This window comes from Dendroctonus ponderosae, unplaced genomic scaffold (genome assembly GCF_020466585.1).
Source record: "Dendroctonus ponderosae isolate FM_Combo_2020 unplaced genomic scaffold, Dpon_F_20191213v2 Dpon_F_20191213_3, whole genome shotgun sequence".
NCBI classification, from domain to species: Eukaryota; Metazoa; Arthropoda; class Insecta; order Coleoptera; family Curculionidae; genus Dendroctonus; species Dendroctonus ponderosae.
The window spans coordinates 10,371,804-10,385,781 of record NW_026018508.1 but is presented as its reverse complement, the minus strand read 5'-3'; the positions used below and the strand labels follow the sequence as shown (position 1 = coordinate 10,385,781).

General features: G+C 33.2%; 1 protein-coding gene and 1 long non-coding RNA gene across 5 annotated transcripts in view; one reads left to right on the top strand and one right to left on the bottom strand.

Moving 5' to 3' along the window:
- Positions 1-13,978, top strand: part of LOC109535721 (four and a half LIM domains protein 2) — a 54,238-nt gene that overhangs the window by 19,417 nt on the left and 20,843 nt on the right. For 3 of the 4 annotated variants that reach the window (XM_019901660.2, XM_019901659.2, XM_019901657.2), the window contains exons 3-5: positions 8,071-8,227; positions 8,290-8,451; positions 8,630-8,911. In XM_019901660.2, coding sequence (XP_019757219.1) covers positions 8,071-8,227; positions 8,290-8,451; positions 8,630-8,911 — 601 coding nt within the window. Of the gene's footprint in view, positions 1-2,026; positions 2,353-8,070; positions 8,228-8,289; positions 8,452-8,629; positions 8,912-13,978 lie in introns of those variants that run through there. The other variant, XM_019901658.2, reaches the window with a different exon arrangement.
- The window catches only part of LOC125503765, a 30,794-nt gene continuing 23,422 nt past the window's right edge, over positions 6,607-13,978 (bottom strand). The window contains exon 2 of the long non-coding RNA XR_007281051.1: positions 6,607-6,893. This is a non-coding gene — a long non-coding RNA (uncharacterized LOC125503765). The remainder of the gene's footprint in view (positions 6,894-13,978) is intronic.

The window sequence follows — 13,978 nt, the reverse complement described above, 5'->3', positions numbered from 1 at the left end:
AGCAACTGTAAATCGGTTTTCGAATTACCCGTTAAGTGTTTTTGCCAGGAAACTGTTTTTAACTATAATTTCTGGCTTTTTTGCGTAATTCACTTTACATTAAACTATCTTTTTTTTTTCATGATAGCCCAAACTGAAAACTGCATTAAATTTAGGTCATTGTTTTCATAAATTGTAGATTCGTTTGTAGATTTTTAATAAACTGTTTTTGCTTTTCCAACTGAAGCTAAAATCGAGTCTTATATTTTTGCTGTAGATTTCGCATGAATTCTTTTCATTCCAGTAATGATATTGGTTGGAGCTTTTGAAGATTTTCATCGCAAATAATTCAAATTTAAATTTCAAGAGTGTCTGTAAATGAATTCAAATAATTTGTACATCGGATTTTAAAATGGAATTTTGGCTTGAACTTATCGTGCATAATTTCATTTTCTGCGGCGCGATTTTATTCTTTGGAATAAATTTTAAAAGCAATTCAGTGTTGGTTTGGAATTTTAAGCTGATTTTCGCGAAAATCTTACTTTCTCGATTTAAGGCGAAATGTTTTTATTTGCTGGCTCATTCTGAACGTGATTATTGGTACTTGTAATGACTCAGTTTATAAAGTGCAAAAGTTGTTCCTTTAAGGCCATCATTCGCAATCTGTATTTGGTGATGTAGCATTGAAAAAACTTTGAGGTAAAATGTTGTAATTTCCCTGTTTTTTGCTTTACCTTTGTTGATTTTTTTTCCGAAATAGTATTCGGTGTTGATCGATTCGATACGATTCAAGAGAGCTCCAAGCTATTTTTGGATTTAAACCCCTTAAGCCTCCACTCACCAAACTATTAAAGCCCAGTGTGTCCACTTTCCACTAGGTACAGAGTGGACAAATAAAACATCCAAAAAATTGTTTGTTTTTTTTTTGATCCGATGTGAAACTGTAAAATACCCACACATCTGGCAAACGAATAAATCGCTAAAAATAATCGGGCCATTTCGTGTGTACGATAATTGTTTTCGTTTAGTAATAATATCAAAGTATCCATTAATTGATCCATTAAAATCTACTTTACGGCGATCAATCTAATTTTAAATGATTTACGCACATCAAAAAGCCATTGTTTATGCTTTGGGTTTGAAGGCGTCTCACAAAAATGTCTACAATTGTTCGATATCTGTATTCGAATCTTTGATTTTTACTTACTCCACTTAGACAGTGTGTTCGCCTGAAATTGTTAATCTTTAATGAGATAATGACAAATTAACTTCCCAGAACACTTTGGTGTCCGTAAAATTTTCTACTTAAACTCAAAATTACAGGTATAAATTAAATAGAAAACTAAGTAGTCTTGAAGGAAACATTTGGCTTAAATTTTGTCGTTTTTTGTCCAAAGTTTGTAAGAATGAAAATGAAAAATCCTTAGCGGTTTAGTCTATAACTAACGCCACATTCTTCAAGATGCTGGTGAGTGGGAAACCCCACCGTAAAATGTATTATTAGGCCGATTTGTAATAAAGCAAATATTTTCAATTGACAATGAAGCTCAATGACCTTATACGTTATAGACTAACGGAATCCGTATTTTTTAGTTCAAAAACATGTGGTTTTTCGATTTAAAACATTGTCATACGCGTTCAAAAGTTTGGCCGAAAAATGGATTATTGACGTGTGTTGAATGAATATGATTTGATAATTTTCAGCTTGAGTTGCGTGAAATTGAATGTCATTTAAAAAGCCAAATTGATGTTGGCTCGTTTGCGATTAGAATTTGTCCGCCACCAACGCTGAACTTAGTAAAGCCCACAATACTTAAGCATTTTTAATACACATCTTATCTAAACTAAGTTTGCCTAATCTGCCTCTAAAGGCAAACCCATTTGACAAAAATACACTTTAAAAATAGCGTATTTCGAGGTTGTTAGTTATGTTTTTATTGTCAGGCTTTGCCGCATCGGGTAATTTAGCCACATGGAACAAACTGATTCGTATTGTAACTGGTGTACTTCCTTTCGAGATAGTGCCAGTGGGTTTCGGCAGAAAGGATTCTTCCAACAAATCAAATTAAGCCTACTGATAAGAAGTTCGTTAACTAATGTATTTCGGCTCGAACATAAACAAGGGACTGGAAATTAGTGGACTAATTGCAGTGAAAGTGACTGAAGGTATAGGCAGTGAGCGTGTGGAAATGGGTTGTTCCATATTAGTAGCAGTTCTGTGAAAAATATGTTAACAAAACCTAGAAATAAGACCATTAAGGAAAAGGATTTAAGTTCGGCCTTACCTTGGTCTGGCTTGACGCTGGCATGTGTAAGGATTCTCCAACTGTACGCGAAGGTTTTCGACCAGGATATCGCCAAGTTAAATATCAAGTAGGTTTATTTGAAGTTGATTCAATTTTGTATACATAAACATTGACTTATCGAGTTTGGCCACATGGAGAAAACAAAAATATTCCAAATATTTTGACTTTCGCGAAGGGAAATCAGCAAGCCAATAAAGCATTTTTCACTTTCAGCTAATGGCTAAATACGTTAATGTATCTTTGAAGTTCGGTATGTTAGCGATCGGTTATTATTGTTCAAACATCCAATCTTGGGTCTTTGATGTTGCTATCTAATGTTACCCAGAATTTCAGCAAGATGCTGCTAATTGCGTTGAACCAGCTAATTGTTTTTGAAATACTAACCTAGTTATGCGGTTAATCTATTTTTTACACGCTCAAATGGGCCATTTCGTGGCTGGCAAATGCACGCGTTTTGTATAGAAAAAGCGAAGCAGTTTGTTTTTAAGTTTATTAATATTTTTGTCATTTTAGTTTTTGTAGATCTTTAAATGGAGCATTTATTTCGCGCTGACGGTGCATTGAAAGCGTGCTAAAGCTTTTGGACTATTACGTACAAGTTCTTAGCAGCAATTTCTTTGCTCAGTTTTTGCCCTATTTTAACTTTTCATCTCCAACTTTATTTACAAGTGGATTTCGAATTGTCACTAAAACTTCGGGCTTTAAACACCCTTAACAGTTCGCCTTCTGGACTTATTTTATTGCTCTAAGCGGAATAGTAGGTGCGTGCATGACAAATTAAATTTTTAAGCGAACTCCTTTTAAAGATAAACATGTTATGAATGCGAATCTCTTATACAGGTGCCACAAGTTACACTGTTGTCTAATTTATATTTAGAGAACTCGTTATAGAATATTCATGTTTTGTGGAAGTTGTGATGAGAATCGTTATTGAATGGCATCAAAACGTACACTGTGCTTTATTTGTAACTTTCCACTTTTCTTCTGTTTGTTTGCTCCGTTATATCTAATTGATGTTACAATCGATTTTTCTACTACAACTGTCGATGGGTTTTCCAATAATTTTAATTAAAAAAGTAAAGCGAAAAATTAAATTAATTTATTTAACTCAAAATCGACAATAAAATTTAAGATAAAATTGAGCACCTAAGTCTTATAATGTTGTGTTGGTAAAACCCTACTCGTTGCTGAAAAATTCAATGACAACTTCCATATGAATGGAGTCGCAATAAACTAATAATTATTTAATCGAATTTGAGGTCCAATAAACTGTAAATTGGTCATTCATTTAGATGACGCATAAATCGTACGTTGTACAGGGTGATTCAAGTTTTTAATCGGAAAAAATTCACACGGACATTTACTTTAAAAAGACTACTTAAACGAGAATCGTTTATCGAGAAAGTTTTATCATTATTTTATACTGGAATTGGCGGTATTCCGTTTAAAGTGTAATTGAAGTTCACTTGTAAAATATAATCTGTAATGTTTTTTCCTCGAACGTGTAAAGCATAATTTGTAAATAGTTTATCAAAAGAGTTAAATTTTCGTGGGCACAACAAGCACTGGCGAGTTTTACGGGCTTACGCGGAAAAACTCACCAGTTTCAGTTCAATATTCAGTAGAAAATATCTACGAAATTTGCTTAAACTTTCGCCAATTTCTTACTGTGATAAGTTGCGTTTTCGATAAATTTTAGTTTAATTTAATTTGCATGTTAAATTTGCAATTTATTTTCGTTCTTGCCTGTGTATGTCAGAAATAATAAACACATGTAAAAATCTTCATACAATAATCACATACATAATACATATTACTGTCCCGTAAATTTTATCGAAAATATGAAAAATTCCAAGGGTTTTACGTAATGTAAGGGATAAACGAAAATAGGTGCCGTGGTTGCCTAATTCAAGATTCATTTTTTTATTCAAATAATATTTAGATTTTCTATACTTTATCTGGTTTTATTGCTAGCTAAGTAGCAAAGTAAAATTTTTCAATTAATAGGCCATTCATATTTTGCTTGCTCAGCTTAGGCTGTCATCAGGCATTTAAACATTTTAACATATTCGACGGAGTAACTGAAATATTTACACAAAGTCACAATTTACTCTGGGCGAATTTCGAAAAATTCGTTTATTTCACGCCGCGATGTTTTCCACGCTCAATAAAATTATTTTGGCAGCTCATCACTTTAATTTTCTTAGCTAATTACAGATCGAAGTCATGATTTTTAACATGCTAAGGCAGAAAGGTCGACGTCAGACGGACGTTAATTTGGTAGGTGGTTTTGCTGCACATTTTGAAATAGTCCAGTTATTTCAAGTCGTTACGTTAGATTTCAAATATTATTTTAATTTACATTCAAACAGGAATAGATTTATTTTACTTTTGAAGCATTATATAGGTTTTAGTCCGTTACTAATGAGAAAACATTGCATTTGCATGCCGCATTAAATTCTCACAAAACCAACTGCTCGGAACCATTTATATTGTATGTTTATCAACTACTTTAGTTTAAGGCTTTTTGACCCATTCTGGGAACCCTTCGCACTTTAAAAACATGCAAAGTTTATCAATCAGTCATAAAATTATATCGAAGACAAATGAAACAACGAGTAAAAAGCACATCACTTGAACACATGTGTGCTTCTTTTCCCATTTATTCGGATTTTCCAAACTACCAATCAAATACACACATATTATTAGCCTTCCCTCATTTCAAATCTATTTTTTCCTATAACATTCCTACTTTTTATTAAACTCTTAAGTGACGTCTGTTTGTTTTTTCAATCTTGCTAATGAACATTTTCCTTCGCTGTTCTATTTTAACATCATCTGATTTTAGTGGCAAATATCGTAACTAACGTGGTTGGTTCTAATTACAATGATTTTTCAAATAAGTGTGGAATGTATTTCCGGAGAAGATGCAGGATGTTTTGTTTCGAAATGTTTTTCTTCTTTGGGTGAAATAAAATTTTAAAAGCTTTATTATTCGTTATGAGAAAATTATAATTGCATTTTTATTTGTTGTCTTCAATTTCTATTCTACAGATTCGAAAGTCTTTCATTGTGTTTTCAAACTGCTTGAAGTTATTTCGGTTGCTTAAACTTTCATATTTTTTCGACGAAAAAGCAGACCAACATAACGAACTACAAAAATCAGCCAGCTTTACTGATTAATTGTTATTTAAAAGTTAGTTAATTATTTTCAAACATCATGCGACCAGTAGCATAGATTTTAAATGAATGTGCCTAGTTTTCCTTATGTGACCCACATTGACCGGCACCTGTTAGTATGGACGTTTCTATGAATTATATCTTTTCTAACTTCCATAAACGTTGTAGGATTTTTTGCGGCGTTAAGAAATTAATAAAGGAAATCTGTCTACTACCGCCGATTCCCATATGGAAGTTAAATTTGCAAAACGGAATCTAGTTGATGTCTAAATACAGGATAATTGCCGATTAGCATTCGAGCAACGTTCAGAGTAATTGTTCATCGAACAAAAACGGTGTAAGCAGGTGGAATGGCTATTTAATTAAGTACTATATGTAGTACCCAGCCAGGCAGGATTTAAGATTTGAACATGCCTGGAATACTTACAAAAATCGGTCTGGTTATTAAAGTCAAATCATGGAGCCTGTTTTAAATGTGCAAAATGTTAAAAATCTTAATAACGTATATCGTTTTCAGGATCGTTTAATCAAAATATTATGATGCCATAAAAAGAACAAGTATATTGTTGCTCTCTGACTGGAGTACATTAAAATAACATTTTTACATGGTTATCAGGTCGTTGGGATTGGATAAATCGTATGAAACTGTCCGAATAATTATTGGCTGGTTATTTTTCTTGTATAAAATGCGAGATTCACATGCTAAAGATTTTCATAAAGTAGACTGTCGTCGTTTTTTTACTCGTTTGCTACGCAATTACAAGCGGGAATGTTCATTGCTTGAATGAGACCATTTTTCAAGTAGTTTAATCACTTGCTTAGTTTTAGCCCGTTGTAGCTCTTAATTGCAATTTTTTAAACTTGATTGCAGTTATTTGTCTTTTATTTTTGTTTTTATTGATGAAATTCCAAGAAAAAAAAATCAAACCAAAATGTTTGGTCTAATTTTATTTTTATTCTTACATTAACTGGAATGTGATGTTTGGAGTCATCTTCATTCCCTCTTCCACTGCTTATCGATTGTAGTTTCTTAGCTTTTTTACCAAGTTTTCGTGTAAGTTGAATTAGCTAACAACATTAACTTACCTACATTTGAAATTGTAATTAAATCTGAAACTAAATTAGCTGAATAAACTATTAATTTGCTGAAAGTGTTTTATTTTGTTACCATAAATATAAATACAATTGAACTTCTTTGAGGACTCTTTTGGCAATTAAATAAATAAATTTAAAAAACTCTTGAAGTAAATCTCACAACAGAATGGCATCAGTTTTAAATAACGTGCTAGATTATTATTATTTGAGGGATTTTTCAATTGCTTTTTTTAACGTGTCTATTTTATATTTACGAGTGATTTTTCAACGGTTCGACGTTCAATACTACCAGGAAGATGACTAATACCATCAATGACTTGTCATAGTTGCTACCTGTGAACAATATTTAAATCAAAACCTTGAGCGGTTTCCAAGTTTAAAATAAAACGGCAAAAACGTGAGTGGTTTGAATCGACGAAAATATAATTAAATAATTCGGGTGTTGGGCGATGATTATACGAAAAGTAATTTCATTGTAATATGTTATGTTGGGGCAGGCAATTGGAACAGTACCAGACAATTTGTGACACGTTTTAGTTATTTTATTTTCTAAACCAATAACATTCTTAGGAAACTGAGAAAAAAGTAAAAGCTTGACAAAATAAGTGTGAAAAGATGTTCCCCTCTCCCCGTATAAAGAAATTTGAATGAAAAAAGCTCTCTTAGATTGTTCCTGCGAGTCTCTTGGTTTTCGTAACACTAAAATCGGTTTTATTTGCTCCCACTTGCTTGACTGTAGTTGGGCGGGAATTATTACGAATGTCAGTAAGTACATAAATTATTGCCCTTTATTGCCAATTACTGTCAGGTTTATTTGAGGAGGCTCGTAAAGAGGATTTACCGTGGTGGCAATGTAATAAGGAGACCCTGCAAACGGTCTTGTTAAAGCCAACGAACTGAATCGGGCTTTTCTTATAGAAATTTCAGAAAATCGAATGCAACTATGCTTCCAAAAGGCATAAATTCATTCCTAAAAAAGATGTATTGAATATATTGCGTAGTCCTTGAGTTAGCCAAGCGTAATGATTCAGTGCAAATAGATGTTGCTATAAAACCGTCTTAAGATTCTAAGTCTATATTTGGATGTGCTGTTAAGTGTCCCGGAACATGCACTTATTAACACGTCTAATTATCTGTACAGGGTCAAACAACAAGCAATAAGGCGGGTTGGGTGTATGTTTTATTGGTCCTTCATCCGAGTTTTAAGGATCATTAATAGTGCCTTTGAGGGCGTATAAGACTTGTCTCAGTTTATCTCCGGGGAATAAAACTAGTCACTGGTGACTCTATTAAACACCATAGTAGTTTCTTATTCCAACCGTCTAGGCGTCGCCATATCGTCGAGAATTGTAAAATTAACTTGCTTCTGTAAAGTTAATACAGGAATTACAGGTCTACGATTTTTACCAGTTTATATAAATGCTAACCTATGTAAAGAAAAAACATCCTTTTTCGTTTTGCTGCTGATTTAGTTTGATTGAATTTAATATGTTTACTGTTTTTTTTTCAGAAAAACGTGTAAAAATTGCAAATGTTCACGAGAAGGACATGAGATAATTGCTGAGTATGGAGCCCGATCGCGTTTGGGATTTGTTGGACATGAGGGACTGGATGCCCGAACTCTTGGATACACCTTTGTGCCTCCTGGTCTAACCACTGCGAGACAGGTAAATCAAAATAATTCAGTGAGCTTCTGAAATGTCTTTGATTACACCCTTCTACTTTTCAGGTAGACCAATATTATTCAACACTGCCATCCGAAGAAGTACCTAAACTAGGATCGAAGGGAGAAACTGCACGTTCCCAAAGAATAGTTAGACAGTTGCCTAAACAAGACCTTTCGCTAAGTGCCTGCAAATTTCTTGAGAGCGAATATGCCACAAGTTTCGAGGTAAGCAGAAAAATCCCTTTGTGTGAAGGCAATTTAGCTGTTTCCAAATTGCGATGATTTGATTGATGACCGGTTCCAAAAGTTCCTTAAAACCATCAAATTATGTCCATCTTTAGGATACTTCTAGTTCTGAAGAAATTGGTGAAGCATTTTCTTAATGTAATTTTATCTTTTTTAGGATTTTATTGCCGCCCGAAATGAAGTGGCCCTTGATGTCGGGCTGGCCAAACAGGCGCCCCCCAACAGCTTTTGTGCCGGTTGTGAACGCCCAACTTCCACCCAACAGATAGTGGTGACTGCTCCCAGACTGGGCAACATGGTGTGGCATCCAGGCTGCTTCAAATGTACAGAATGTGAAGATCTTCTTGTAGATCTCGCCTACTGCGTCTATGAAGAGTCACTTTACTGCGAAAGACACTACGCTGAAAAGATGAAACCCCGTTGTGCTGGCTGTGATGAGGTAAGAGCGATTTTTTTAAACCTCACCAGCTTAGTCTTAGATTGTAAATCTCAGGATTTCAAGAGGTGTAATTGTCTTGTTGCTATTCTATTTTGCTGAAAGACGTAGTGAAGTTTTCTGTCTCTCAAATCGGCAATGCTTTATTATTTAGGCATTAGGGCTTTTTAAATACAGGGATTATTCATGTAAGTGCTGGATGTTCAGTTTTCTTATGCTTTACTCTCGGAAGTATTGGGTTAATTTGTACTTTTCTTATCCACAACTTTACCAAAGTGGCAAATTTGGATCAATTTATTGACACCGCATATAATTGTGAGCAAAACTTGAAATCTGCACATTTCGGCGAATGTCTTTGAACATTGTGAAATTTTCGCAAATCCTTTCTCTGAGACATTAATGTAGCAAATAATGCAATGAAAATGTTAAGTAACTCTATTTATTGCAATAGTTATTAATATTACAATGCTAAAACTTAATTACAAGCGAACGGATTGTTCCGCCTCAGACGAATATTAGATACTTAAATTTAAACGGTAATTATGGTTTCACATTGAACCATATATTCATCTTTAAAAATAGCTCTGCATTTTCCGAAATTTATCGTTTTACATGGGTTGTTAGTGGGAAGAACACCTACGTGGATTTTTCAGATTCATTCAGTATTATCGAGCATTTGACCAATTGATCATCTAACGAAAGAGCTTTCTTTAATAGTGACCCCGATATGTTTGAGTATATACAGCTAAAAAGACAAATGATGAATCCCATATTGTTTTGAGCCGTAGCCAATTACATTCGTTGGGGCAATATTATATAAATAGTGTTTATTTACTTTTAAATCTCAAATGTTTTAGTGCGAATTGGCACTGAACTGGATAGTAAGAGGATGAGTGCAAAACTTCATTTAGACATGTTTTAATATTCATACTTTAAAAATTGCTTTATTCTTTAAAATATTAGTTAAGATTTCGGTAAATTTATTTTCCTCGTTTGAACACTCAGTTTTTTCGTGGCGGTTTTATACTAAATTTTATGCAAATATGGAGGAATTTTGATTGTGGGAAGGAACGAAATAAAACAGCGTTTTGTTTTTGCTAGTATTAAATATCTTCAACGCTCGAAGTTTAAGTATAGATTAAATTGATTTCCTTGTAAAACTACAAGCTTGAAGCAAACTCAAAGCAAATCAGAGAAATAAAATGAAATGTAACAAAAATGTAAGTATCGCTGGTAAACAATTACAACACAAATGAAAATGCGATTAATCGAATACAAACAATTGAGAGCATTTTAATGAATTTAGAGTATAAAATTTGGACATTGAACAATTAGGTATTGATATGAAAAAACAAACAATACAATGTAATCAGGTTTTATAAACAGAAATAAAAAAATCAAATCATGCAAATGTCCCAAATGATACCAAACATGTTTGTCTTTTGTCGGGTACATGCAATGAAGAAGAGTGGATAATGATAATAAGGGTAATAAATGATGTTGAAAGATGTAGATAAGAAAAAACAAGATCTTGCTCATGTTAAGAACAAAGTTAAATCATATGGAGAGAATAAACGTAATTTTTTAACGTTTTTGCGTTCAATACGCTTAGTCGATATTCCTTTGATAAACTCGAGAGTTTTCATAACATTATTTGATTCTGTTATTATTATTGCTCTAGATATTTTGTATTAATAATTTTATCGGCTTATGATGACTGAAAATCTAAACCTACGTAATAAAGCATTGAAAGAGAAATTTGCAATTGAACGGCCTGAATACGAATGAATTTCGAACAATCAATATATACACTTGGGAGTTTTTTTATTTATTCACCTCGCGTTTTCTAGTAACTAAACAAATTGATTGATATCGAGCAGCTTTTGAGTTTGCCTAAAATATTGCAACCGATAGCGATTTTTATTGCATTTGCTATTCATATAATGAGGTTTCGAATCAATCTACCCGCAAAGTTGGCTCATGTAGTAGCATTGCAACAATTTGTAAAAGATCCAATAGCATGTATGGTAGCGCGCCAAGATTACCTGCACATAGTTATAATGAACTTGTTGGCATGGCAAATGAGCATTAAGAAACGATTTTCTTCCAAATAATAATGCTATTAACGTTAATTATCGTTGTTTCGTATCTCGACGGAGATATATTAAAAAAAAAACAATCTGAGAGCTTGATAATATGCTGTACGATTTGCACACGGCTCGCAATTATTTAGCCTGCCAGGACCTATTCGCCAAAAATGGTCGGCGTCTCGGGTTGCAAATGCAACGACGCTGCCGATGTTCAGCGTCGGCAGCGTCCATTTGACTACTGAGAGTCCGAGGTTCACTGGAGGGCGATCTGAAGAGGCAGCACCTGTTGACGATGAAAACTGTCCAAGTTCGTCCGAGCTTCCGAGCTCTGAGGCACGTTGTGATAGTTAAAATAGCCACTGTATTGCGCTCATGTTACATTGCTCGCTTAAATTTTTAGTTTATTTTTATTAAGATGCTTAATTTTGCGGAAAGTGGCTCGGAAACAGTTGATTTTTGTCCGGTAATTTTGACTGAAAGTGTTATGTTTTTTTTAAACATGACTCAATAGTTTCTTTAATATTTTTAAAGCACGTCACGTTTTACATAGTTGTACCCAACTTTCACTCGTCTGTTATGTAATGCTTTGTTACGTTTTGTTATGTGATGCCGCTTTAAATTAGTTTTTAAAATTAATTTAATTCCTAAAGTAACTCGAACAGAAATAGCTTTTATTTTTTCCCAAACCTTTCTATGCAAAACTATCTCATTTTTTGAGAAATCTCTTAACATTTTTGGTACCAAAAATCTTGTTAAAACGAAAACATATTTTGGTTCTAAAATATCATATGTACTTAATGGTTCGAATAAGATAGAAACACCTAATTTGAGTGGCCGTCATCTCTTTTAAACACATTAAACATTACATTTGCCATTTATTTTACTGAACACTTTGTAAGTGTTGCTTAGGGTATCCGTTTACTTTGGAATCTGCTGTATTGATTGCTCACTGATTTAGTATTCGGCTTTTCAACCGCTATTGTTTTGTGTTTTATTAAAGTTTTTACGAGCTGTTTTTTTTTACGAATAATATATAAAAACTTTTGGCTACATCCTCTTTCTTAGTACTGGGTTACCTTATAAACGGATTAGTAGGTGTGAGTTTTATCGATTTGACGACATGTTATCTTGAAAAATGTGTTTGCCTTGTACTCCCACAAATTAATTCTGACTGTAGGTTCAAATAAAGCAATTCAAAATAAGCATAATCATTTTAAATTCATTTTTTTTACCTTCGCTGATACTATGTTTACGTTTTGTTTTTATTGCTTTTTCATTGACTGCCTGCTGTTTATAAATTTGGTTAAACACTTTTTACATGAAAATTGGCTTTCTTTAATTCGAGGTGTATTTTATGAAATTTCATAGTGAAACTACCAAAAAAAAAATCGGTCGTTTAATATTTTAACATTTTTTCATAAATAACTAAATTTATCATTATTTGCACCAACAAATCAGACAATCGATTTGTAAGTGCAGCCTGAAAAGTTGAAATAATAAGTATGAATCGATTTTGGTAAGTTAAAAGGTCTAAACAAACCGTTTGAGAGAAGGCGCTTGTGAGAAGGAACACGTTTTTAATTTAATATTGTATAATAAAAACAAGGGGTAGTTTATGCAGAATATTCGGTTTCTTGGTGGCACGATGTTAATAGTCTATGCTACCCATGAAAATAACAAATAAAAAATCCTGATTTAAATCATCAAACGCGTCGTCACTTCGTTTCAGGTCGTATTAGATGCTCAGAAATGATTGGGTTTTTTATTTATAGGTAATAAAAATAATTTTGCGAAAAAAATTGTATGTTGGTTAGTGATAAAAATTAAGAAAACCTCGGAATAACGATAATTCGGTAGATTCACTATACAAAGTACTGCGGATTTTTCAACTTTGATCATACATCAACAAAACATCAGCGATAAAGAAAATGCGCAAAATTATACAGGGTGTCCCGAAAGCACATGATCAAAAAGAACACAGATACATTCTTTATCTCAAATGCAGACCACACGACCTAACTTTTATTATGAAAAAATGTCCGGCTTCTCTGCTATTGATGGTCAAAGTTCTTCAAAATAAATTATGTTTTTTTAAATATCGGGATAATAGTACGATGGATTTTAATAAAACTCGCTGTAAATTTGTTCCTGTGTAAGACTTGTGTTTTGATGGCACATCCGAGTTTTGGGCAAGTGAGCATTTCTTTCTTGAGTGTCTTGGTACAGAACTACCAGAGCTTTTTATTTGGTAGCTGGAATCAACTGATTTTTTTTCAGTTGATGCACTTTGATGAAGAAAATGTTTGGGCTCTTGTATCAATCTTGTAGCAATGCTTAAGCTTTAAAACTGGTGAATTTTTCGATCTTTTAGGTTGTTTTGCAACCACGAGTGTTCGCGCATTTTCAGATGTTTCGATGGCATACGCTCTAAAAATTTCCCAACGTCAGTTCAATATTCAATAGGAAATATGCGAACTTTGCGTAAACTTAATTGACATGTTCAATTTACATATTATTTTTACGCTGTGCTGTTCATTAAAAAAAATACCATTCGAAAAATTCAAACATTAAATTGATTTTTTCATCCAATTTCAATTCTCTATTCCTGTTCCAAATTTTTAGACCGATCCCTACGGTCTTTAACTTTTCATTAATTTTATGCGTCAAATGCCTTAAAATTACATGGAAATCGTGATTTAGAAATATAGATACCTTGTTACACACATTTACTTGTTTGAATGTTTGTGATCCAAAGCAATTTGTAAAGTGGATTTACTGGAAAAAATCATCCATATTAAGGATGATTATTATAACATGTGGCTATTTTTTGAACCCACTCTTGGTCAAACCAACACGGTATTTTATAAAAATCTTTTTGCTTTTCAACCCGTCCACTGCTGTTGGGTTGCAGTACTAATACATTTAATTAAACGAAAGCAAACAACTTTGATTTCGGAAAACTTTGTTCAAACTAGATAAC